This window comes from Oryzias melastigma, linkage group LG7 (assembly GCF_002922805.2).
Source record: "Oryzias melastigma strain HK-1 linkage group LG7, ASM292280v2, whole genome shotgun sequence".
Taxonomy (NCBI): Eukaryota; Metazoa; Chordata; class Actinopteri; order Beloniformes; family Adrianichthyidae; genus Oryzias; species Oryzias melastigma.
Window position 1 is genome coordinate 13,652,736 of NC_050518.1, and position 27,910 is coordinate 13,680,645.

At 39.0% G+C, this 27,910-nt stretch overlaps 1 protein-coding gene across 7 annotated transcripts in view; it reads left to right on the forward strand.

The window, feature by feature from the left end:
- LOC112158990 (IQ motif and SEC7 domain-containing protein 1) overlaps nucleotides 1–27,910 on the forward strand; it is a 112,538-nt gene that overhangs the window by 43,159 nt on the left and 41,469 nt on the right. Inside the window, exons 1-2 of one of the 7 annotated variants that reach the window (XM_024292729.2) lie at nucleotides 18,473–18,578; nucleotides 18,809–19,209. The exons of 3 other annotated variants lie outside the window; for them this stretch is intronic. In XM_024292729.2, coding sequence (XP_024148497.1) covers nucleotides 19,133–19,209 — 77 coding nt within the window. In that variant the 5' untranslated portion in view covers nucleotides 18,473–18,578; nucleotides 18,809–19,132. Of the gene's footprint in view, nucleotides 1–9,682; nucleotides 10,310–18,450; nucleotides 19,210–23,457; nucleotides 24,016–27,910 lie in introns of those variants that run through there. 3 more of the 7 variants (XM_024292726.2, XM_024292728.2, XM_036212792.1) reach the window with 3 other exon arrangements.

Sequence of the window (27,910 nt, forward strand, 5' to 3'; positions counted from 1 at the left end):
TGTCATCTGACTTTCTCAATAGATACCAGGCGATGGGTTAAGAAGTTAGGAGGTTTGGACGGTTGAACGTATAGGTTGTAAAATTGTTTGAATTGTGGGCTCTTTGCCGGCTTCTTGATGGAACATCCCGCATGTAAATAATTGATATGCTTTATGATCTTCATTACAGGAATTTTTGCATTTCATAACAGAACCTGTGAGCATTTTTCCAGGCCTCTAAATTATACCACTGCAGAGCCTATTGATTCCAGGGAGTCACAGACCCCCCCAGCCACCCCTACCGCAAACAACCGCCACTTTATTTGCTGTCTGCTGGAGGGAGGCGGCTCATGTGACTGGGCTGAAAGTGCTGGAAAATGGCATATGCTGTGGAAAGTGTGGAAATATTGCCATGCAGAAGTTCATGAACCCAGCGGTGAATTTGATATTTTGAGGGATTTTTTTTTTTTTTTTTTGCTGCAGCAGTCCCCCCGTTTCCTAGAATCTCTCAGGTCTTTCAATCAGATGCTTAGCCATGCAATAAACGTTTATTATTTAATGCAATCTAAAAGTTCTTTAATAATAAATGTTTTTTTTTGGGCACCACAGCAAAGTGCCTTGACCTGTTGTTATAGTTTTTTAATCTTTATGCATAAGCAAATTCAATTAAGAATTCTACAATTATGTATTAAGTCTATTAAATAGGGAGTCTACCTACTTTTTGCATTGTTTATTTAAAAAAACCGTCTGGAAGGTTGTCTTTTGAAGTTCCCGTCACTATTTCATCACTGAAAAAGTTAATTGCAGAGTCCACTCTCCACTCTTGAAGCAGGATCTGAGGAAAGGCACAGTTTTGATTTGAAGTGCAGCAGGCGTCTTTGACTGAAAGTTGGAGTAGGGGATGTGACGTCCCTCTTGTGCCATCTGCACTTTCGCTGCATTCAGAGCTGATGATTATACTTGTAGATGTCAGGGGAAAAGCTTGGGTCATTTGCATATGTCTCTTTTTTTATGATAACTCCCCTTTTACTACAAGTTCAGCCTGGTTTTTCCTGATGCCATGTAGCAAAAAAGGAGAAAAGATGCCGGAAAATTTAAATTTAAAGTTTATTTAAGCCAACTATACAGTTTATTATATTTTTTTACAAATTATTTTAAGATTGCTTAAGTATAATTCCCTGTTGCCTCAAAGACTAAAGAGAAAATTTCTGTAAATAAATGTGAAATTTGATGCAATAGAGCAGGAGTCATGTTTCAATCACTACTAGATGCTTAGTTCATTGACTGTATATGAAAACTGGACCGAGTGAGTGTGAATCCACCCATAACAAATGACTTAATTCTGGCTCCAAAAAAAAATTATGTCAATTCAGTCACCATTCTTTTGGGACGCCACCATGTTTGAGCCAAACAACATCAGGAAGCAATGGTTTGGCCCGAGTCGATCTGAATCAACGTTTCCATGGCAACCACTCCTGTGAACTTGTTGAAGGTCCGCACCGCTTCCACTGAAAGGGGGCACGGGAAAATGTGTCAAAGGTTTCAAACGTTCAACCATTTTATATTGAGGCATCTGACTGGTCAATTTATAACTGGAATAACTTGCACTACATAAAAGTATCTTAAAAATTAGCTTTAGCAAGATCATTTTAAAAAAAAGTGTCAGAGCAAGAATGGTTATTCTGACAAATAGAATGACTGGGTAATAGCTGTTTGTTTATCAATAGACGTCTTGAAGACAGCAGGTACTTCCTGTTTGGAACACCAGGAGGGAGGAGTCACTCAGTCCAGTTCTCTATATACAGTCAGTGGTTTAGTTGCAAATATTAAGGCAAGGCAAGGCAAGGCAAGTTTATTTGTATAGCACATTTCATGTACAGAGACAATTCAAAGTGCTTTACATAAATACTATCAAAGATTTTTTTATTTTATTTTAAATATCCATATAAATCATATATATTTTATAAATTATTATTAATCGTTTCAGTTTCACCTCACAGGCCTCTACATAATGTTACATTTAAGTACCGTGTTCTGATCATGTGGCGTTAATGACATGTTGGCATAGCAACGCACCAAAATTTATTTCAGGTGTTTTAGTTCCAGTTTGAAAGGTGAGACCTGTCAGAACAGTAATATGTTATTATGTGAGATTTTATTGAAAAAATGCTGTTTCAACAATAAGTTATCACTACAAAGAGCATAAGCTCTAATCGTTTTTGCAGCATTAAACCTTTCTTTTATGATAAAATATCATCCAGTGAGTCCTCTCACTAGATTGCTTTGACATTTTCAAGGCTTCTCTTTATATGAAAAATAGTCCTTTTTTTTTGCAGATAAAATGCATCAACAAACCAACGATTTCAAACAAACATTGTATCTGTCCTTCTCCTCAGTAAGAGGTGCTCTCAGTGGAAGCTGAATGCATGTTTTGGGTTTTGCATGAGTCCTTCTGCTCAGCAGTGATAAAAAGACACCCACGGATCTGGCGAGCAGTGTAAGACACAATCATGTGTGACATGCGTGTGATCTGGAAAACCTTGAGGTTAAGCAAGTGCAACTGACGAAGCACTGAAGACATTGTCATGCTCTCCTCTCTCAGCCAACGTCTTGCTTCCACCATCACCAAATTAAACCCCCCAAACACCTGCCTGGTAAACTAGATGTAGTGAGAGGTTTTTGAGTTAGAGATTTTTGTGCGGCGACTCCTCGGCAGCTTATTCTCTCATCAGTGTGACGCCTTGGTGATATTAGAGAACGGGGCCTCCGAGCATGTCAGAGCTGTCATTTTGATAGGAGGCATTTGCAGTTCCGCAGCACTCCACCGTGGGTCACGCACGGAAAAACGGCCCAAAGTGAGCGCTTTGCAGGGATCAGGTGGGAGCGACGCATGACGGGCTGCTGCCCAGGAAACAGGGATGGGTTTTTTTTAGCCTCCGATGGAGGGGTTTGCCTTTGATTTATTTATGTGTTCTTCTCAACAAAGAGCGCTGTTTGAAAGTGAACAGAAGAGATTCAAAGTTTATACTTTTATTTCTCAAAGTTTTGGTAAAAGTTGCATTTAATTACCGGAGATTATTTGTGAATTTTGTTTCATCAAATTTTCCAATAATAATTGTTATGGAAATCTATCTACCTGGAACTTCTCTCTGCGAATGGGATTGAAGCGGAATGATACGTTTCTCCCAACATGCCCGAGTTTTATAAAAATGGTATGAAATTATTTATATTTGGGATAAATATGAAGACTTGTTGTATTTCTTTGCTGCAAAAGCTGCATTCCCGCTCCCCACTTTCACCTTTTCACCTTTTACGTAAAGCAGGGATGTCCAAACTTTTTGTTGAGAAACATTGTTAGAACTATTTAATTCATGCTTTTAATTTCTATACATAAAAAACAAGTACATTTTTACCCAGATTGCTCTCAATTTGTCACTTTCTTACACTGTTCGTTCCAACTCTGGTAGTCTCTCTTGATATTGAACTTCTTGAAAACACCTACAGGCTATTGGCACATTAGGCGGACACAGTTGTTTCATGTTTCACAAATGAAAAAAAAAAAAGAATTTACTTTTTGCACGTAACCAGGGCGTAGTTAGGGCTACTTATATACGTGCAAGCAATGCAGCAATGTGCATTTTCCATCAGTTTTTGTGCTAACATCATAATAATAACATCAGCCAAAAAAAAAAAAAAAAAACCTGTTTCCACTTGTCTTGTTAGCAGGCCCTGGGCTGCATGGCCCCCTGGGCGACAAACGAATTTGGTGCCCCCTGCTGGGTTTTAGATTTGGATATTCAAACTAGGGCTCGAACAAGGAAAATCTTCATTTAAAAGCAAATACGTGAACTGACTGCGCCACCAATCAGCTGCTATTTAGATGGAAAATATGGGATTTCATCTCTTTAAGATGAAGGTGTTAAATGTGTCTGTTAAATTCGTCTTTTTTGACCAGAATGTAGTGGGGAGTAATTTCTAAGCAATTTTTATATAAATAAAACAGACAAACCTCTGCTTTAAGCCCTTGTTTCCTCATCTTCCTTTTTTCATCCTTAAAGTTTTGAAAGAGTTACTAACGGGGGCAACACCACACGCCCCCTCCTCACCCCAACCTAGCTTAGACAGCAGAAGCAACAGGAAGGGAGGGGTGCTGCACTACAGAGTAATTGATTAAACTTTTGAGTTATTTACATTTTTAATTATTATTTTTTTACATTAAATGAGTGTTGCATCAAACTGTTAAACAAAACAAAGAAACAAAGAAAGAAAAAAAGAAAAAAAAATGAATATATAATCATTGCGATTGGGCGCCCCCTCGAGCAGATGGCACAATAGGCAGCTGCCTAGGTTGCCTTTGCCCAGGGCTGGCCCTGCCTGTTAGTAGCTCTCACTGTCAACATTTCTTTTTTTATTTTCAGGTGACATTTTAAAAAATAGCTAGAAAGCATCACAGAAGGCTTACAAGAGCTTAAAACATCATTTATTCAACTACAATCAAGAAACTGTACACAGTTTTTAGAAAGTGCAGGGGGCCGCATACTAATAATGTAGTGAAAGGAGCCTCCTGTTGGTCACAGGCCAGACTTTGGACATGCCTAAAGCAGTTCACTACAGACTTCTGATCCCCACAGCACTTTTTTTATTTCTGCATAATAATTACTGTTGTCTCAGTTTCTGTTCCACACTAATGGGTATTAGTGGTGATGTGATACTGACAGTCACAGTGTTATTAGGCAGATTGATAGCACTTTAGTGGAGGTAAGGTGTGCCACAGCGGCTGCAAATTAGATTAAAAGCTGCTGTTTTGGCGTTTACACTGGTTACATCATTAAAGGCTCTGACTGGCAGGACATAGTGGTTTACAATATGAGTATTTTAATCAGAATACTGCATATGTCTCATTTCAGTCGCTCCTGTAGTTCACTTTCGGGACAATTCGGTTCATATTTGATTCATGTGTTACAAAACACCAGTAAAAAACAAATAATTCATAGAAAATATTCTTTTTAATCTGCAAAAAACAATAAAAAATCGCCTTTCAATTGACTTTTACTAAACCTGGTGTAATGTAATAAAACGATTTCAGGGTGTATTCATACTAGACACATTTTGTTCCCTTAAAGTGAACCAGAGTTTGTTTCTATTTCAATTTTTTTAGTCTGAATACACCCAAGTGGACCCTGGTCCAGGACCAGGAACCGGTCTCTGACCAATCTTTTGAGTTAGTCTCTGTTCGTTTCCGATCGGACTGAGCTTTGGTTTCCTGAGTTTCCTCAGTTCCAGGGCCAACTGTTTTCCCAACAACCTATATGTCAGAAACATTTATCAGTGTTCCTTCTTCAGTGTTTTCTCAGTAACCGCCTTGCAGCATGTCTCCATATATATTAAATTGTTCACATAAACATACCCAGACATCCACAGTAGGGATGCAACAATTCGCTTTCCCAACAATTCGGATCAATGGTGTAACACACGCTTTGAGAATGGTGACATCCCTGGTAGTTACGCCAACCCAGACTTAGACTATTAAATATTTTCCCACGTTGTTTTTGTGGCTGGAGTTTTTCTGTGAGTCGAGAAGCTGAGCAGACAGTCATGTAACCTGTAAATACAGCAGCAATAACAACAACAACACATGGTTGTTTATTTCCCAAAGACTGTTTGTAATGCTGCATTCTTTCTGCTCCTACTCTAAACTGATAACACACACACAATTGTTGTTTTCCCACTAAGGCTGCAAAATGTCCAATTAACTATTGTGTTTCTCATTTTTGTGTGTGTGGGTTGTGGGCTTTTTAGTTGCAGTATCTGTGCTGAAGTGTTTATATCCACACATCTCGGTGGGATTTCAACACCTTTTGAACAGCTTTGGATCCGTATTACTGACATCCGATTAAAGGAGACTTAGTCCATGTGAGGGGGGGGCGAAGAGTTTCAGCAGAAGGCCTGAAAGGTCAAGTCCAGGCCTCGTCAGTCAGACGCAGAGAGACAGATCTTTGTTCGGCCTGCTGTGAAAAGCTTGTCTGTCTTCATCCTGTGATCCTCACTGGCTGGAATCCAAAGTGGAGATGGAAGGAGGCTTTGCGTTGCATCGCACCCTCTGACTGAGAGTGACCATGTAACAAGGAAAACTACCTATTCCATAGTAGGGGGAGGAGGTCACTACATGAATAGGCAAGAGTTCTTTTTTTTTTTACTTATTTTGGATCAAAAAGTTCATATTAACTGTATTTTGAATCATAAGGGTTCCTGAGAGTGAAAGCTGAAAAAAACAAAACTTGTCCAGGTCTCTAGTGTTTTTAGTTTCATTTACTGCTAAAGCTAAAACTGAACATGAAAAGTAAAAAGAAAAAACTTGAGCTTTTTGTGTGTAACTTTTCATTTGCATGCTGTGAGAATTGATTCATCACACATGGACTGATCCTGAAAGTGCTGCAGAGGTTCTACATTCTACAGTAATGGTAGACATGTACATAAAAGAAGGTAATGTATTGCCACCTTGTGGCTAGTCATTGTAAGTTTGCAAAATAGACCTTTATCCCCTTCTTTCCCCCCTTAAATATTGTTTTTTTTTTAAGTTTGATTATATTTGTATATTTGACTTTTTTAAGTCTAAGCAAGTTTTAAAAAGTAATTGCACGTAGTTTTCTCCATATTTATTGGGCTTGATGGTATTAATGCCTCACAAACATCTATTAAAAACCAGTGTGTTGCTTTTTAAAGTTCTGCGTCCAATGATCAGATTTAACTATTTGATAGTGCTGGGTAAAAATATCACAATGATCACTTAAGTTCTTTTAAATTCCCTGTTTAACACTCTCAGGGCCAAATTAGGTTTTAGTAACAAAAAAAAAGTATATTTGGGGAAAATTATCATGTTGGAAATCTGCCTTGACAGGGTTAAGATTTAAAAACACAAAAAATGTCTTCATCTGTGGAGATTTAGAAGTGTAAATTAAAGACTTATCGTTTTCACTTGGCATTTAATTAACTCATAATCAAGTCATTTATTTATTTAGCTTTTAAGCATTTTATGCCTTTTGTACAGAGCCATTGAAGGAAAATCAAAGTAAAAAAAAAAAACTGATGGTGACTGGTGTGCATGAGAAACCAGCATATATATATATATATTTATTTTGATGTCCCCTTTGGGGCTGTGTACTTTGGTTGTTTATCATTTGTGTATTTTTACCCTTTCTATATTTTAATTTATGTAGAGCCTCTTCAAAGTATTAGCCAAAGCATTTTTTTTTCCATTTTAAGTTTGTCTTTTATTGCTGTTCCTTTTAATCTATTGTGTTCTTTGACTTTTTTTTTAATTATTTTAAATTTCTTTTAAATGTATACTAAAGTGATTGGATGGATGGATAAACTTTAGTGTGTTATACGTTTTTCAACAGGACAGAAAGAGCACATAAAAATTTAATTAATAAACTAATTAAAATAAATCTAATAAAATTGTTAAAAAAAATAACAAATGCATAAAAATCATACAAATTACAAACTGCGTATTCTACATACAGTTAACCGATTGATTGTTTGATTCTTTGAATAGTTGATTACATTATAAATTACATTTATAGCATTGTTGACTGACAGCTTCTGCTGAAAACAAACATTTTAAGAAGACTATGATGAAAAGGAAACCAGAGGAAAGCTCTGGGGGAATCTGGATTGCTAATGAGTAACATGGGAGACTGTCAAGTAAACAATTAAAAACATGTTTAAGTTTAAATGAAGCTGCGAGGCGTTGCTTCTTGCAATTATGAGCAAAGATGTAGTCAACCAACCCAAAGTGCTACCTCTTTTTTCAAAACCTGATGCAAGATTATGGATCACAGCTGACCGGTTCTTTGAACACACAATTGGTTTTTCATAGAAAATAATTTCCTGGTGAGCTCTGAGTGACTGAGTCAGCTTCCCTTGCATTAAGTAGATGCATTAAGCTGAAGACACGGCAGAAAAAACAGAGGATGGCTGTCCGTGCTTTGTGCCTCAATTCTGCATATGCACGCTTTTTAATATAGAAAAAGGTAAACTGCAGAACATCACAACATGTTCTGAACGACACCAGAAAACACCGTTCCCTCCATTAGGTTCTGCACATTTGCCTGCGAATGCATAAAAACCTGCTTCTGTGAGCCAAAAAAGAAAAACCCCAAACCCTGAATTCCCCATTATTTGTCAGTTTGAAAGAACACCTTTTCCTCACCTCCGTATCCCTCCGTGTGTGGTTGTGTGTGCTCTGACTGCTAACGCTCCGCTCTAGGTTGGAGGATGCACACCAAATGTTGAATAAAATGGAGCTCGCGGCGGCGGCTGCTGCTGTCATAACCCTTTTGTCCTGCATGCACACGCACTGAACACAAATAGGCAGGAAGTTCTTGGTGTAATTGTACTTGACCTTTGCAGGAACTCCTCACTAATTAGCAGTCTTGATGCTCTCGAGGTGGCACGACGAAGCCTCCATTGCAGGAGTTAACCGTGTAGTCCGAGGCTTCGGTTTTTGGAATATTTTTGAAACGGGAATCGTTGGGTTTTAAAACCTCAGAGCTTTAACTAAGACCTCAAGCTGAGTTCTTGTGTGTTGCTTATCATTCAACCAACTCACTTGTGGAGAAAAGAAGGGGGTTTGTTGTTTTTTCTTTGAAGCATTTTATGGGAATCTTTTTGGAATGATGGTTCGTAGCTGCTGACAAACACACTCCACTTCAGGATCGGCGTGCGCGAGCCAGAAAGACGAGCACTTATGCAGATGATTACAGGCTGGATCAATTACACATGCAGGGCACTCCAGATTAGATGATGTTCCTATGCGATTGCTGCACTACACATGCTCATAAACAAAAGGACAAAGGTCTGACATGATTAGTCTCTTTGACTTTAGCTCTCCAGTCATCAGCTGCACTGCAATCGGCTGCTTCTCATTGAACACAGACACCAATCGAGTCCGCTTCTTCTTCTGCTTTTGCCTTAAATATGATCCTGCTTGACGGTAAAGCCTAATGATTCAAAAAAACAGTTTAAAAACTCCCTCCAATTTGGTGTATTCACATATATATATGTGTATATATATATATATATATTTCAGACTGCAGAAGGGTGGAATAAAAAGTCATGTTCTATCTGGGTCTTGATCAGCCAGATGAAGAAAATAAATAAATAAATAAATGTGTTTCTGTTGCATATGTAATTTCACGTTGTGAGGGGCTGTAAGATAGTGGGAGAGCAAGTTAACAGATGGATGATGGGAAATGGATGCAGGCTTACTCTGTCCACAACTCGGAGATGAATTTCTGCAGAAGCTATGTCCTAGAAAATTTGAATATTAAAAAAAAACTCTGGCAGCACTTTAAAAATATATCAAAAGATGGTTTATTGTCTATTTTTAAGAATTTGTAGAATTTTTTTTTCAATTTTGTCCACAAAATTTTGATAAAAACTAAAAAAAATGTATATCATGTGCCATAATAGAGCAGTCCCTGCTTTTCCCTCCTCACTGATCAACATCCGTTTAAGTTGTATGACTTCATTGCAGTTTTTGTCACTATCACCTTTTCTGATGTGACTAAACCTCGCTCCGTTTCCTCAAAGGAAACATGCACCAATTTCAGCCAAGACGGTTGTGGAGAGAGAGGGCAGGAGGTTGAGTGTGAGAAGACGAGAGTAAGAGGAAGAGATGAGAGGAGGGAAGGATGGAAAACACAAAAACAGGAGGGAGGGGATGAGAAGGCATGATAATGAGCCCTACCTCTGACACATCCTCCTGTTTCTATGGAGACCAAGGAGCCAATGGAACGGCCCCGCTGAGGACTGTACTATCGAGAGCAGATAAGAGGGTGGAGAGAGGTGTCTGCAGATGCATCAGCGTCTGCGAGAGGCTGGAAAATCTCATTCCATGTCGCAGCCGCTGCCCTGCGTGCTGCGACCTCTCCAATTTGTGGCAGCCGCTCTTCCACTCTTGACGCGAGGCTCTGAGCAGAGGCTCCTTATCAGACAGCTAGTGTAACTTCACTCCACCCCACCTCTTTTTTTCCCCTCCTCTATAAGCAGTCCTCCACTCCCCCCCTGCTTCCCACCAGCTGCCAGCCTCTTGGATGCTCCTGTTACATCACGCATTGTGGCAGCCCATGTTTGTGACTGGGAGGGAGAGAGCCAGCCTGTGTGCGCACGCCGTCCCATCTTCCAGTCCCTCTTGATCCAAACGCAGGATGGACAAGCCCAGCGTGTGGCGCGCCGTGGTGAGCAGCACCGACCCCAGGCGGACCCGGGACCCCGGGCCACATTCGAGCAGACCGGGCTCCGCCATGGGTTACCGGCTCTACGACATGTGAGTAACATGAGAGTGTAAACGCTCCCATTCACACAGAGAGAGTCGGTGGAGAAGAGGAGGGATTGTCTGCCCCTCCACCGTCCGTGCTGAGTCACTTCTGACAGCCGGACCTTGCTGCGTCCTCTCATGTTCCTCTTCATGCGTTCCGCGTAAACAACATCGGTCCCCAGGGGAGGGGCGGCACCGAGCGACAACGCTGGCGTGTGAATGACGCTCTTTAGCCTGAATGAGCGCGTAAAGTGCTTCTACCTGAGTGGTGTTTTTGTCATGTGAGGGCTGGGAAACATGAATCATGCGTGGATGGTGCTGTGACAGTCTGTGCCAAGTTCCTCACAGCCTCTGCGTGTACATATGGATGTGTGCGCTGCAGCTGCTTCCACAGCTGTTTGTGTGGAAAGCTCACTTAAATATGTGTTGCCGTAAGCAAACGGTGACTGTTTGGGCTGATTTTCGTGCTTATGATTGTGTTTTGGCTAAGGTTGTCTGCGTCACGGCACGTCCGGTCGTCAATGAGAACATCTTACACACATGTGCGTATCAGCTGAAGCGTAACAATTACCTTGTCCTGTCATGATGGACGGCCGTACGTGGGCATCAGTCATCTTAATGATTATGAGACCTTCATGGGTCCCTGCTGAGTCTTCGACGGGCAATGTGCTGCCCTTCCTGAGTTTAAATCACTACCTTGTTTTCCGTTATTGTCTACGACCATCATGGATGAATTCCTCTCCATCTCAGGTTTTTATGCTGAAAATCTATGCGGTTAAAATCTAGCCCAGTTTTTTCCTCTCTCTCACAGCTTTAACCCAAGAAAATCTTCCACCAAACAAAATCATGTGACCTGACCAAAATACAGCCTATTAAAAAGGAGAAGATGGGAACTCTGTTAGAATCCAGAATGAGACGCTGTAGTGTTTGTTGCTTTCCTCTCCTGCTCAGCCCCTGAGTTGTTCTGCTGTAAATGCCACTCCATCAGAGCTGGCAGCTCCCTGCCTCTCCAGGATCTAACGCGCCTCTTACAACACTAAAGGCCTGGGAGATCGAGTGTCGCAGGTGTTGCCGAGGGCTTTTCTCTGCCTTTTAAAGATACTACACTTCACTGCTCTGACCTAAAGGGGTGCAGAGGATATCTTGGGGATGCTCCAGCGAGAACATTATTTTGCCCAGCACGGTTAACCAGGCACGTCTTCTGCAGCTCGCATTAAGAGGAAACGGCAATTCTGCCACAGATGTGAACGGTTAAAACAAGATTAGTGAAAAAGTATCTTGTTTTTCTTTTGTGCTTGTAGTTCAATTTCTGCTAAAAAATCCTCAGAGGACGTTCACGCCATGAACCCATCTCAGCATGAAGACCTATTGCCTATTACTGTTAAGACATCCTTAAGGCCACGCTCCTGTTCGAGTCACGCCAGCCCTGATGAAGAAGAGCGAGCGTCACTAGAGCTGGAGGGCACTGACAGCACATTCCTCCACTGTGGGCTGCAGGCTTTAGCAGCAGCGCGTGCTGCTGGGGCTGCAGACTGAGGGAGCGCACAAAGACTGCTGACAGCGTTGCTCTGAATACGTCTTTGCTGCAGACGGAGACCAAAGGATGCACGGGGTTGTTGCATAAGGCAGTGACTGCATTGAAGGTAGTGCTCTGCGAGCACATGGGCTGGCGGAGAGCAAACTGTCAGTTCACATGGGATCTGTGGACGGGGCATAGAGCTGCAGAGCAGGACGTGAGTCACTTGTTAAACTAGATGCAGTCTCTGAGGATGTGTAGCCATGCTTGTCCGGCTCAATGGCATTTCACTTTACAATATTTGTGCGGTCGCTTTTCAATTTATTTCAAGAAATGTCTGTTTCTTGTAAATTTGGAAAATCTCTGTTTTTATTGTAAGGGCAGTTATAGAGTTATTTCCTCAGATTTAGTGTTACTGACACTTAGCTAAAACACTATGAAACCTCTGAAACATTTTACTACGTTTGCTTTAAAAAAAAAAAAAATCCATATAAGTATTATTTTAAGTATTTATTTTAAGTAATCTTGAATCTTGATTTTTAAAATAAAAAAAATCAAACTTATAGAGTGCAGTTAAAGACTAACTGTAAAGCAATTTTCCTAAAAAAATAATGTAAATGTCACACAAAGTAATCAATCTGTCAATGTCATAAACTGAAATTGAATGTTGTTAATAAAATAATAATAATAATAAAAAGTCTCTCTTTGTTTTCCCTAATAATCCTAAAACAATTATTTTGTTTACGTTCACTGCATTTTTCAAATATTCTGGATTAAATATTTCCACATAAAATAATTTGGCGGGAAAAATACTTTCATGCCAACCTGAAAAATTCACAGTAATTCATAAATTTTACTGTGTGATGTAAGTACTATAATATTGCAAGTTGTAGTGAAAAAGAAAACAAAAAAATCTTATAAGTGAAGCTATGAGGTTTACAAGCTTGCTACTAATTTTCAAAATAAAAGTTTTCCTGTTTGGGGAAGAATCCAGACAGGAATACTTTTATTCAGTAGTTTTAATGCTTATTGCAATTGGTAAAAAATATAAATAAAAAGATTACTCTGAATAAAACCGTCATTTTTTAAAAATCTTTTCTTAAAAACTCATTGGCTAATTTTATGACTTTTTTCTCGTAAATTCAGAGAAACCATGAAGTTGTAAATTTACGTTTTTTTTTTTTGTTTTTTTCTTTTTTTGTGGCCTTTATACTCTGACACAGAATATGAACACATTGATCTAAAAAGAATGGATTCATCCAGGATATAATTGTAATTTTGGCAGACAAGGATTCCCTGTTTTATCTAGTTTCTAACATTAACTAGCCATTCAGAAAACTCTACAGAACAGATCAAACACTCTTCTGGCTGGGCTGGGGTCTGCACTGTCTCTTGTATCAGCTCGTATCTGTTTGGTCAATGGTTGGATAAGTCAGAAACAAAAAAAACAAAAAAACCTGCATCCTCCTGACCTTTTGTCTGCCAAGTCAACAAAGCCAAGCCAAACGTGTCTCTCAGTACCAACTGTGGTATAAAATTCTCTCTTTATGGTAACAGCAGCATCAGACAGTGTTGTAATGCTTAATTTCCAGAACATTTTGTCCCTCTCACAAAGGTAACAACAATAATCCTTATCAACACCAATAACTCCAGCCTCCATTGTGATTTTTATCGTTTGTCTTGACGGCGTTCCATGGAAAAGTCCCAGCTGTCATTTTGTTGCGCAGCCTTCTGAGTGACTCAGGCCTCCTGTTCCCCACATCTCCGTGTTTCCCTTCCATGGTGACTCTCACATCTCTCACATGTGCTGTGTTTACACGGAGCACGCTAATCCCATCAAGGGTTTTTATGGTGAATCACGGTGACGTGGAAGTGCTGGCTCAGTTATAAGCCTGCACACATTTCGCCTGAATTTATGCAATTATTAACAAAAAGCAAACCGTCTTCTGGGACTCCCTGAGGATTTAGGATGCGTGCCTTTAACACATTCAGCCTTTTGTTGTAGATTCTGAAGTAATTCTGCAGTATTAAGGAAAAAAATGTGTCACAGATTTTGTTTTTTCATACTTTCTGACTGGAATGTAGATGTCTGTGTCTGTCTAAAGTCCGTTTGGGTAAAGGTTGCCTCTAACTTTATTTTAAAATCTGCTTCAGTGAGCTCCTGAAAATTACATTTTCTACCCTGTAGCCCTCCTCCAAGACAGCAATTATATCCCTCATCTGTGAAAGTTGGGAATTTATTTTCTTAAGGGGAGGAAAAACCATCTGATCTGGTGTTTCTTCGGTTGATTTTAAAGCAAAAAGTATCTTTATCTTTAGAGCTCAATATTCTAGTCACTTAAGGTTTAACCTGTTTGTTTTATAGTCCGATGGTGTTTGAATGAGCTACTTCTTGTAGCACTGATGTGGAAAATCCCAGATCTTATCTTAAGACTCCATGTTTTAGAGCATGGAAGCTTCTCCCATCCACCAGCAGAGGGGGAACTATTCTAACACATTGTTGTCCTTCACACTTACTTTAACTCACAGCTATATCTTGTGCCCTCTTTAAACCTGAATGTGTGTACAGGCTCTGGTTGCTTCAGAATACTGCCTCATATTTGGGTCTTCAATGGGATTCTCTGCTTCCTCCTCGATCCGCCTCCTCATCTGCTGCCGGCCTCTTTATGTGGATGTTTATTGACCTGAACCTGCCTTGCCCAGGAGATAGTCATAAAATCTCCAGCTAAAACCCATCTTCACATTGTTTCTGGGTATTGGAGTGTTTATAGCATTAGTTCATATGAGGTTACATTTCGTACAACTAGACGGTACATTCAGTAAAATCACAGCAGGGTTGTGTCCACACTGAAGTATGAATCTAAATACTAGAGTAGTTTTATGTATATATTGTCATTAGATTGTAAAGTATCTGCTATACTTTTAATGTAACACATTTGTTTATGTTAGCTATTGGATGACCCTTGTGTATTTATGGGATGTCTCTATGGAGCAGCTTTGACGAAGTCTGGCCTCAACCTTTTTAAATTCATTCTTTATCTGTCAATGGGAAGAGAGGATAACAGCTGATGGATGAATCCAGATGACTTTTTGAGCATAAAATAACTTTATGCTTTATTATGTTGTTTATGTGTGTGTGAGAGAGAGAGAGAGGGGGGGGGGGTGTGAGCATAGTGTGCTTTATATTTTATAGTTTGTGTTTTTGTGAAAGTCTTTGGAAAATATCTGTATGTATGAAAAGTACTCTACAACGTGTGATTAGATTGTATTGCATTAGATTAGATTAGATTAGATTAGATTAGATTAGATTAGATTAGATTAGATTAGATTAGATTAGATTAGATCAGATCAGATTTGGGATTGGATTGGTTTGTATTTGGTTATTGTGATTAGGGATTTGATTGGATTAGATATAACTGGATTGGATTAGATTAGATTATTTCTATTAGATTGGATTGGATTGGATTAGGGATTGGATTAGATTAGACTGGATTGGATTAGATTAGATTATTTCTATTAGATTGGATTGGATTGGATTAGGGATTGGATTAGATTAGACTGGATTGTGGATTGTATTGGGTTAGATTGGATTGATTTGATTGGTGATTGGATTAGATTAGATTAGATTGGATTAATTTGATTGGGAATTGAAATAGATTGTATTGGGGTTGGGCAAAAATGGATTGAATTGGATTGGGGATTAGATTGGATAAGATTGGGATTGGGATTAGATTTGATTGGGGACTGGATTAGAAATGGGTAAAAAAAAAAAAACTAATTTTTGAAAAAATGTAAATAAACAAACTGATTATGTGATAAGACAAATGGTCTTACCAAGAATTCTTTTTTTTTATATACTCCTCACTAAGACGTATTTTGCTGAAATTATTTTGCTTTTGGAAAAACCTTAATAGGACTGTTTTACAGTTTTGTTTTTTTTGCAAGACAGAAAAATAGACAATTTTTTAAAAAACAAGGGTCTTTTTACTTTCTTAACACCTTAACACATTTATTTCCAGCTATAAAAAAAGAAAAACTCTTATGTTATTGCTTTCTAGTAGAAGCAACATGTTTTGGTGATTTTGGAGCTGAAGTTGTTTGTCGCATATTTGCGACAGCAGGCGTTAAGGGGTTTAGATTCAGTTTTTGCAATAAGGTGTCGCCGTGCTTCTTTGTTGCTGCGTTAGCACATATTTTTAAGATGTTTTTACCGAGTTTTACTCTACCTCTTTTCATTGTTACAAAGCAAAACTCCCCGCTAGAAAACTTTTACTTTTGAGGCATTGCAGGTTTCACACAATAGTAACCAACAAGTTTCCATTTTCAGTCTTTTAACAATTTTCACACACTTGATCTTCTTTGTAGGTTTCTGATAAGCGTGCAGGGAGACAGACAGAAAGAAGGAAAGGCTGCAACTATTACTTGAGCGTTTTTCTTCCTAACAGAGTAAAAATGGAGTAGCTCTCTGAAGTCAAACCATTTCCTGCCTTTCACTGACATTTATCCATTTAAAAGAAAAAAAAACACAAAAAAAGACCAAGGATTGTGTCTGACCTTCACTTGCCTCTGTTGTTTGTATCTTTCTCTTTCAGAAATTTTGGATTTTCCAAAATTCACAATGTAATCCCTTCTGTCCCATCAGTTCCTTGTTCAGCTAATCTTTGTGTTAACAACCCACCAGACTGGATTGGGATCATTTTTGTCCACTGAAAAAAAACTTTAAAATTACATTTTGTTCCCCAAACTTTTTTCTGAATGTTTTATCTTGATATTCTATTTAAATCAAAAATTAATTATCACCTGTGGCTTCAAGGTTAAAACAAATATTAGAGGCATTGGTTGTCCAGTTTTTCCACAAGACTTGATCTTATAGTTAACTATGTAGATTCAATAAATGGGCTGCTTTCCAGTCGCGATATTTAGAGCTAGTCTAGTATAAAGACTTGTCTAGTTTAAATGTGTTTTTAACATGCTCTTTGAACATATTTCTGATGATGGATGACATAAAATTGAGCTTTTGTGATAATTTCTTTATTTAAATCATTGTGAGTCAAAGGCAAACTATAAAATGATGTTGGAAAAAGCTTGTAAATGTGTCGTAGAAGCTACAATCGTTGGGCCACAAGCTCCCCGCTCTGCTCCATTCATGTGCATCCATTTACAGACAAATAGATTCATGTTTGTCTTTGCTTTCCTCATCAACGCTGGCATCTGGCCCCAAACTGTACGGCTGGAAAGCTCATTTTTGTCGAGGCAGGTGGGTGTGAGGGACTGTAAGCTAGTGGGAGAGACTGTAAACAGATGGATGATGGGGAGTGAGGGGAGGCCTTACTCTAAAAATAGCTAAATCATGATTAAAAGACCAGTAGAAACACTTTTACTAAAGACCAGAAGATGATTAGAGTGGCTCCTAACGGCAATAAAACCTTCTCATAGCGTTTTTTTGATAAATATTTTTGTCACTCTTTAGTAACCAAGCAAAAAATAAATTAAAAAAGAAAAAAATAAATAAATAAGGCTTTCCTCTAACATTTAAAACTGATAGATACTTGGTTATCCACACACACACCCACCACTACAAGTATTGCATGAATTAAATAGGACAAATAAAAAGGCTTCTCCATCTGGCATGACTCACATGAATGACTTATAAAGATGAGCAAAATGGACATTTAGCACAGTTTAAATGCAGCTATTTATCTTTGAGCTGTATTTTCCTTTAGTTTAGAGCTTTATCTCCAGCTTTATTTATCCTAAATGTGTCTTTAATTTATTGGGAATGTTATGTAACTCAACTTAAACCAGCATGGGGGGGTTGTAGAAGGCACAAAATTAAGATGCGCGTGGCCTCGTGTCGACCTGTTCGCTCATTTTCTGTGAGATGTGTGTAAATGAGGGTGTCCGAGTTGTGACAAAAGCCTGATGAAAGGCGTTTAGATCGATTGTGTGTCCCTGCTGGTCACACAGGCTCTTCTGAAGCCTTCATGCTGCTGCAGCAGCCTGTAAAGAAACAAACAAAGCACATGCTGATGAAGAAGAAAAAACAAAAATCATGTGGCGATTGACTTGTCAGACCAAACAGATCGAAGGCTTCAATTACTGTGTTAACGTGTAAATATGCAGACGTTATTACATTTGTTGATTGTGGGCTTAGGCGTGAGGGTCTGTGTGTTTGTGTCAACATGTTGTGTGTTTGTGGACTGTGTGTGAATATTGATGAGAGGCCGGTTTCTCCTGACGCCTGGGTGGGAGTGAGTGAGTGACACTGCAGCAGAACAATTAGCAGCACCGAAAAACTCCTTAAGTTCTTCAAAACATGCTTCTCTTTAAGACAAATATAGCTTTTAGTCGGATTTTCATCTTTGCATTTATGCCCATTTCTTGAGTACAATCCAAGATTCCTGTTCATTTTTCTGTTCTTTCGCCCTGACCTTTACGCGTCTGAAGCACCAGACCTCCATTCACAAGTAAATGTCAAAACATGAAGGCGCTCTGGTTTCCTTTTTTCACGTTAACAAAGGTTTTGCATAAACACATGTGGTCATGCACTGCAGCCGCAGAACCTCCCCGCTTGAGCGGCCGACCAATCGGGAGCTTCCAGGCTTCCATTTGAAGCTTCAGTAGTGCGGTAGGTGTTGCCCGGCAACCGGAATCGGCACATTTGTCGGAGGTCCTGTGCGGATGGCAGCAGCTGTAATACGGAAGAGGACACAAGAGAGAGCAGGAGACAGAAGAAGGAGAGCAAAGGTTGACAGTTTCAAGGTGAGCATGGCGTGAAGCTGAGAAGAGAACAAGTGAGAGGAAACCCTCCTCCCCCCATGTTTGAAGTTTGGAGGAGAGGAGACGAGAAAACCCATTCATTCAGTTCAGACTGGTTTGATTCTTATTCCTGCTCATGCATGTGTTCCTGCACGCTCCACAGAAAAGCTCTGGATGGAAAAATGCAAAGCTTTAGCAGTGATTGTTTTTTTTTTCTTACTGGATCTGCACAGCTCAAAGGGACGGCGCAGACTGACTGACCTGGATCAGAGTTAAAACGGCTCTGAAGAAGCGAACATTTCGTTTATTTTTGGAAGTGGATCCTAATAAGACTCCTGCAAGTTGATCTACAGAGGCTGCTCTTTAGCTTAGCCCTCCAGACTGCTGACCGCTGAGACACATCCAGGAGTGAGGTGGTGGTGGTGGTGGTTCTGGGCGGGTAGAGCCACTCGGCCGGAGATCCAGTGGTGCAGCTCTAAAAAAAAAAAAACAGAACCTTCTGGGAATTGCTGGCTCAACAAGATGTCCAATTCTCCCTGCTGACTGTCTGATTGAGGATGTGGAAGTTTAAGTCCTTTTGCCTGGACTACTGGCATGTGTTGTGTTTACACCCTCACAACAACTTTTACAAAAGGTACGTCAAAAAAAGCCTTTTGATTTTTACGTTTGGTCTGCGTGTGTCCTGCTGTCACAGTTTTTGCTGACTGAGCTGAAGTGCCTCCAAAGAGAGACACATTACTGTCTTTTTAAACAGACTGAAACGGCTCGCTGAGCACAGCTTCACGATGAAGCTGCTGCAAAGGGAACTCATTCTCCGAGTCGATGCTGGTTACAGCTGGGGTTTTATTGGACTGCTGTGTCGAGTCAACTGGTGTTGTCACCGCAGAGAAGTTGAGCAGTCAAAGAGGCTTGAAATAAAGGGATTCCCAGATTTGCATTTTGAATTTTGTTGAAAATATTTCTGATTCTAGTTTTTCTGAAATTCTTGCCTAAAGAAAATGTAGAGCTTTACAAACAACAAATATGATCTTGTAAGTCGGTAACTTTCCATCTGCTTCAGGTGGTGCCAAAGTAACCTGTGCAGTATGTTGCACAATTGTCACAAGTGTTAGTATTCTGACAGACTGCAGTATGTCCAGAATACATTAATAATGGATCACCTATAGCGTTTTAGGTGTAGTCGTCAGGAATCCGTCATCTGTCAGAGCATCCCCAGTACTATGTCAAAAATAAATCCACTTTCAGTCGGGTGTTGTGTTTCTGTATTATCAGAAACAATATTAGATATCAATCATCACGGTATTTTAATTCATCAATATATCTTGTTGAATCACTAAGTGTATTTTGTATATTTTTAATTCAGTGAATATTAATTATGCCTGTTCAAAGACCCACTCCAATAAAAAATCTGTTTTTGGTATATTTAACATCTTGTTGCATTTTCCTCATGATATAGAAAATTAAGGTTTAAAATATTTCTGAGTATTACGTTATTCAAATAGCGGACATAAAAATGCTGTTTGAAAAAGCTTGTAGCTATGATGTAGGACGGTCGACGGACAACAACCTCGCTGCTCCGCTCCGTTCTGATGCCTCCACATGCAGCTGATAGATCCATGAACGTCTTCGTTTTCCTCGTCTAAACTGTACGGCTGAAGAGCTCAGACATTGTCGTTTTTGTTGTATGTTGGGGTTGTGAGGGACTATAAGCTAGCGAGAGATAGAGTGTAAATAAAGGGATCATGGGAAATAGGTTGAAGCTTACTTCCGTGCCAACAGTCCAGTCGACAACTCAAAAGCAATTTTCTAACGAACTCCTGCCGCTCTGCAGAAACAGGTTAGCCTTAAAATCGCATAATCATAATTAAAAGACCACAGGGAATGTTTTTACAATAGATCAGAAAAGGATCAGAGTGGGACTTTATGGCCACACATTTAGCTGGTTTTGATGCATTTCTGTGCTGATCCCGATGGCAGCGCACAATTTCCCTCTCTAGGTCATATTTGATCTCTGGCGAACGGCGTCCCACATATTTTTAAACTAAAACAAATATTCAGTGACATTTGATGACTAAAGCAAGTTAGCAACCATGTAGCTCCAAGAAATAAATCAGAATTAAAGCAGTAATCTAATGTGCAAACATTTGACCTCAAGTCAAATTTGAATCAGGGATAATAGGAATGTTAGAAAAGTTGGAGAATTTTATTTTGGACTTTCACAAATTTCAATTTTCAGAGGTCAACAACTTTATATCAAACTTGATTTATCCCATAATGACAGAATTTATCTAATAAAACTTTACAACATTGAATCCATTAAAATCAGGGTTCCTACACACATTTCTTGAAGGTAAATTTCAGACTTTTTACAACCTTTTTAAGGTTTTGTATGTCAAAATTAAGATACATTTTTCAGCCAATTTCCTCTTTTATTTATTAGACCCATAATATTATTAATTCTCTCTTTTTTTTCAATACTGCAGCTTTTATATAATTCTTTTCTTTTTTTTTTAAACCGCATTTAGCGTATTGGTGCTTAATGATTCTGCTGTTAATTTCCATTAATAGATCAAATTAATCACAGTTGAAAGATTACATTTTCGACAAACATGTGAAATGGAGAAGGATTTTAGGCATTTTGCACTGCTGTCTTTTGTATCAAAACATACAGTATTTGAGTCATTCTATGACTCACAAGTAGCTTCACTTTTGATGTTTCTGAGTCCTCATGATTTGAATTTTTCTAAAGGTAGATGAATTACATGTTTTAAAAGCACACATTTTATTATCACTGTTTTCAGTTTGTGGCAACATAAAGCCAAAGTTTTAATTTTTGACCATCAGTGGAAAAATTTTACTGTAGTTTGAAATCTAAATTTGTGGTGGCACTAATGCTTATAAAATAACATAAATATCAACTGTGAATTTCCACTTAATCCTGTTGGCTTCAGGAGTCTTCAAAAATTTAACACGCCATGTCTGACACAAGTTGTAGTTTTGCAATTATGCATTTGGATTATTAATAGATTAAATAGGATAATACTTTTTTGTCACATGACAAAACTTATTACTGTATTTTTCTCACTGTGGACAGCCATAGTGCAGAGGTAAAACCTCTGACCTCTATCTAAAGATCACAGGTTTGCTTCCCACCCTGCCCACCCATGCGTTGAAGTGTCTTTGAAGATACTGGACCTCACATTGCTCCCAATGGTTATAAGTTGACGCCGGTGTTCGGCAGGGCTGCTGCCATCAGTGTGTGAATGGGACTCTGACTGTACAGCGCTTTTGGCCTTCTAAGAAGGCAAAGCACTATAAATGTATTTAACATTTACCTTATTTACTATATTGGAAGCCTCAATTTTTTTCAAAACACAACATTTAAGCTTATAATCCATAGCGCCCTATACATGAATTCATCACGTTTTTAATTACTGATGTTTAAGGGATTTTGAGAAGTACACAGCACTCTGTCAAAATGTCAATTTTTTTGTTTTTTGTTTTACGAGCTCAAAAAAAGGTTGGGTGTTAATAAGTACGTTAATAAGTACGCTAATGCTGCTAACGTGTTGCACTGTTGGCCTATGTTTTATTTTTATGTGTTAGCCTACTAACAAGGTTGGGAGTTAGCATAGTTAGAGTAACGTTTGTTTCAGCGGTGTCAGTCATGTTTAATGTATTGTAAACAAAGCTGGGAGTTACAGTTAATGTGACTATGCTAATGCCGCTAACATGTAGAAGTGTTGGTCTATTTTTGTTTTTTTTGTTTTACATGTGACATACAAGGTTGGGAGTTAGCATAGTCACAGTAAGGTTTTTTAGCGATATCTGTCCGTTTTTTAACATGTTGTAAACAAAGTTGGGAGTTACTGTTAATGTGAATATGCTAATGCAGCTAACGTGTACCAGTGTCAGCCTATTTTTTTGTTTAATGTGTTGCTAACCGGGTTTGGAGTTAGAGTTAGCATAGTGACAGTAATGTTTGTTTTAGCGGTATCAGTCTGTTTTTAACATGTTGTTAACAAAGTTGTAATTTACAGTCAATGTGAATATGCTAATGTGGCTAATTTGTAGCGGTGTTGGCCTATGTTTTTTTTACATGTTACAAACAAGGTTTGGAGTTGGAATAGTCACAGTTAGGTTTGTTTTAGCTGTATCAGCCTGTTTTTTTTTTACGTGTTGTAAACAAAGTTGAGAGGTACAGTTAATGTGAACATGCTAACATGGCTAACCTTCTAGAGTTACTGTGAACAACGTTAATAAAATCTGATGGACTTATTTGTGACTCTTTTATCTTGCTTAATGCACCGTTATAGTTTAGTCTTCTTTATACATGAAAAAAGTAAAAAAATGTACCATTCTTTGACTGTGCGCCTTGTAATCCGGTGTGCCCTACAGTGTGTAAAATACTGTAATTTTTTGTATGAGTTTATCATCTATTTCATTCCTAATATTTGCTCTTCCCATGACCTTTTTCTAACTCTTTGCCAACTAATCTTTCAAATTGTTTTTGAGACGTGTGTAATTCTCTCCATACACGGTGAACGACTCAAAGCCACTCATACCACAGAGTTAATGGAAAATGCTGGTCACTGGGCGTTACTCAGCACATTGCTTTGGCTTCAGTGAAACACAGAGTGTGTCCTGAGACTGATCTGTTAAAGCAAGGTCCGTTTCGGAACTCAAAACAACCTCTGCCAGCTGCTGAACTGGATTTAACCTTCCCTGCTGCATGACCCTCTGAGTGAGAGCACTGTGATTGTTGGACGGAGGTCCTGTTAGCACATACTTGGATTGAAAACTCAAGATCTTTTTTTTTTTTTTTTTTTCTGTCACCTTTTTTTTTTTTTTTTATAATATTTACAGACCTGAAAACAAGCATGCATCAAAACATGCACATCACCACAGGGGAGCGTGTGTCATGAGTGGACGATTTCATGGGGCAATCAAAACAGAACAATAGGAGTGTCCACAAAAGAGAGAAAGAGGGCTGGTGTGTGGTTAGTTGTGGGTGGAGAGGTTTAGTTAAGGAAGGGAATGATTTTTTTTTTTTTTTTTTTTGCTGCTTTACATTCACTTTCTTTACCTTACTTGGTCAACAGACAGCTTTCATGAGCAGAAGCTCCCAGTCCAACACAAACTAGGGCAGGGAGAAGTCTGAAAAAGGCTCAGACAGAGCAGCTTTTGCAGCCATGGAAAAAGTCTCTCTCTGGATCAGAAATGGAGAATCTGGGCTGTAATTTGTGGTTGTGGGGCGAGTGAGTACAGACTGTTCTTCTCCTGGAACTTTGAAAAGGGAGTTGCTCCTTTTGGAGGTTTTTGAGTCTTGCCCGTAGCCCCATGTGCGTGTGTTTTTTTCGGGCATGCCCGATGCCTCTGGTGATGTCAGTGCTGCGTGGAATGTGATGTGGAAGTACTGCATTTCCAGTCGAACTATAAGGTAGGAGATTTGCATGGATGGCACAGGCCCGCGGTCTAAGGCGGCGGTTGGTGTTCAGACTGACCACAACAGTTTGTGTAGATATTTCTGACATGTGGCTGATCAAATAACGGCCCTGTCTGTAAGCTCAAGGATGATGGTTTCCTTTCTTGCGCCATGGAAATATTCACCGCAGGAAAGGAGAGGGAAGAAGCTCGGAACTTGGTGAAGGTCTTGACAGTGTTTGTTAATGTGGCTGTCTCAAAGATTACAGAGATTTTAAATTAATTTGACTTCTTTATCTCTGCTTTGCCACAAAAACACAACAGAATATAAATAAATCTCTTTTAATTGAATGCAGAAGCTTGTAACCGTTATGTAAGAAGTAAGAAGGGTCTTTTTTTAGTCCTTATTAAATCCATAGTTAGCTCACAACTGTGGTATCATGGGAGTAGTTCGCCTGCTCATTTAGTCTCCTTTATGATTTGTTTTTGCATACATTCTTTCAATCTATATTCTGCAGACATAGTTTGAATGAAGATCTAAATATTAACTCCACTCGGCAGAATGAATAAAAAGATTCATTTCTGGATTTTGAGTCTGAATTTAAGTTTAATCATCTCAAAAGCCTTAGTTATCAAATGCTGCAGGTCCCAAATGGACACTGGACGCTGGTTTCAGAACAACGCTACTCTTGTGGTGAAACGTTTAAGCGTTCAAAGTGTTTTTTTTTTTTTATTTTTAATTATTTTATTAAAAACCTGTGTCGTTTTCTACAACATAGTTTCTGCAGAGCGGTGGTAGTTTATTTGAAATTGGCTTCTGAGCTGTGGGCGGGGCTGTTGGCGTAGACTTCCTATCATTCATCTGTTTACAGCCTCTCAAACTTCAATCTAACATTACTGTTTCATCAAAAATGTTGAGCTGTATTAGAGTTATCCAGCTGGTCTAGTTGTCTAGAAGCGTAGGCTTAAGATTGGAGTAGAGCAGAGAACTTTTGGCTCACCCATTGTATTTTCTATACTTTGTGTAAAGAAATAGTCAGAAACACAATTTTAATCTTCATATTCTTTATATATTTCCTCCATCATCAGAAAATTGCCTCAAGAATGTGTTAAAAACGCCAAAAAGTTTTCATCATAGTGGGTCTTTCACTTAACACCACATATAAACCTGTGTGAAGCCATCCATCCATTTTCTAAACCGTCTTATTCAGGTTCATGAGGTTGCTGGACTCTACTGAGCTACTACTGGACAAAAGCGCGGTACACCTTGAATAGGGCAACACACAGATAGAAAACTACACTCACTCACATTTAAACCATTGAGATAATTTAAAATAATTTAAAATCCTCATTTTTGACTCTAAGATGAAGTCAAAGATCCAAAGAAAACCCCCTGCATCAATGAGGAAGCATCCAAATAAAGCAAAGCAGGAATTCAAACAATACATCCTCACTGCCCTATCTACTTTATTTCAAGCTCAAATCTTAGTATTTACACCCTTTTTCTTTTTAGAGAGAAATGTTTACTAGAATTATTCTTTCATTCTTTTATAATACTTCAAAAATAATGATAATGTCTTTATTTTGTTAAGTTAAAAAATTGACTAAAATTCTGAATCAAATAATTTCTTAAACATGTTTTTTAAGATGTTGGCTTATCTGACTCTTCATAAGGTCTGTACAAAGGGTGTGTTATACAGATGCACATTAGCCTTTGACAAACATCCGCAAGTCTTTTTTTGTACAAATGTAAATGTAAATTCTATTTATTTCAAGGATATCTCTTGTACATTGTTTTATGACCTTCAATAAGACACGAGTCGTGTATAATCAAGAAAAAACAATGTAGATGGTTGAAAAAGTCCATATTTTTTAGGAGTATGAATAAATTGGGGCTGGACTGTAGAAACATTACCTTTAATACACTGCAGAGTTGCATTTTTTCAACTTGTTGATTTCCACCCAAAAACAACTCAAAAGTCGGTGGAATTATTATCTTGTTAAATGCACAGTAGTAAGTAAGACTCCATTGTGAATCCTCTCGTAGAGACACCATAGACTCCGAGTACATTTGATCTGGCTGGTTTGGTCTCTCTCAAAGACTGTGATGACAGGAACATTATTTATTTAAGTTCTGCTGCTCTTCCTGTATGGATATCAATGTGGCTGAGCGGTTTGGAAACTCCGACTGGACCAGGATGCTAAACGTTTTCTGAAAGGCTCCATTATAGGTAAAGCAACTCAACTCTTGCAACATTAAATGTGAGTCTGAACTTGATTAATTTGATTTAAGTAGATAAATGAACAACTGCAGATGTTGATCTGTCTGGACTTTACTTTCAGCACTCCGGCTACTTAAACAAGTGAGGAGGGCTTTTGTTGTTGTGTTTTGGGTGAGTTGAGGTGGATGTCCTGTAATGGAAAAGTGAACTGCCAACACAAGCTCACAGTTACACAGTGGTGGGGAAAACAAAAAAAAAGAGAAATCCTTTCTGTGGAAAAGCTGAGAGGTGTCTAGGATGAAGGTTCTTGTCTTAGCCAAAACAGAAAATACCAATTATTTTTGTAGTATTTCCTCCTTTTTGAATTAAAGATTGTGTTATTGAAGTTCTAGTGTTCAGATTAGTAGTTTTTGTTTTCTCCTTTCATCATTTCTGCATTTGTAGAGTATATATAATACGTTTTCTCCTCACCTTGTGAAGGTCTCATTCCTTGCAAGTTAGGGTCCTGTACCAGATGACTGAGAGCTTGAAGGTCCTGCACAGTATCTTAGCTGTTCCTAGGACTGCACTGTTTTGCACAAACATCTCAGATGTTGTTCCTAGAATTTACTGGGGCGATTCTTTAGTTTCGTGGTCATAGCCCCAGGTTTGCAAATTACCAAGCAGTCTTCACCTTCCACATTTTCTCCAGTTCTTATCTCTTCCTTTGGGATTTCTTGATCTTCTTGTGTTTCTTCTCCCTGGTTTTGCTATCACTTGAGATCGCTTCAAGTCTTCATTTTACCCAGCTCTACTTTGTCCGCTCAGTTAGCAATTATCCTTTTGCCAGCCTGAACCTGGAAGTCCAGCAAGATCTAAAGTTGGTCAATCCAATCTGCTTTTCCTATCTCAACCTTGGGAACTTTGGGCCACACTCGGCAGAGATGTTCTGTAAACCATACCAGCCACTTGGCGATGGCGTTCCATGTAAGCCTTGCCAACCATAGCGTTGTACACCCTGATGATTTGCTTGATTGTCTCAGAGATGTTTGCTCGGCCTGCACCTGAAATCCTATCTGGGCTGGTAGATTTGTCCAGCTGTTTGTAGGATTTTTTAGTTGAAGCAATTGCTTCAATTTATCAGTGGTACTCACATGCAGGAGTTTGTCTTTCCACGATGGTTCCTGTTCTTTCCTCTCTTCCTCTTTGGCTACCTGCTTCCTTTGGTATTCACTAAGCACAGTATCACCTGGATCTTCCTGATGTCTTCCTGGATCTTTATTTCATCTTGGACAGTAGATCCTGGTGCTTACCAACCAGGCCTTGACATCCCTTCCTCTCCTCAGTGATCAGTCTCGGGTTGCTGGGTTTAGAATGAAACTCTCCATGGAACTTCCTTGTCTTTGTGTCAGCGGTCTTTATCTTTTACCCAAATTATTATGCCAGTGATGTGTCGGATGAAACGTAGTGCATTGGTGTTTATTACTGTTTAGTTGACTTCTCAGGACTTCCTGTACTTTGTGTATTTAACATTTGCTGCTTTGTTTGTTACATCTCATGGTTCTCATTTCCTTGCTCAATTCCAAGGTCCTTGTAGATGTTCTAACCATCTGCTTTACAAGCTTGGTTTACTAAAAACCACTCAGCTCTGTCATCGTCTGTCTCTTTGGTGTTGTCCTGTCCAAATGACATTCTGATAGCATTGCTGTT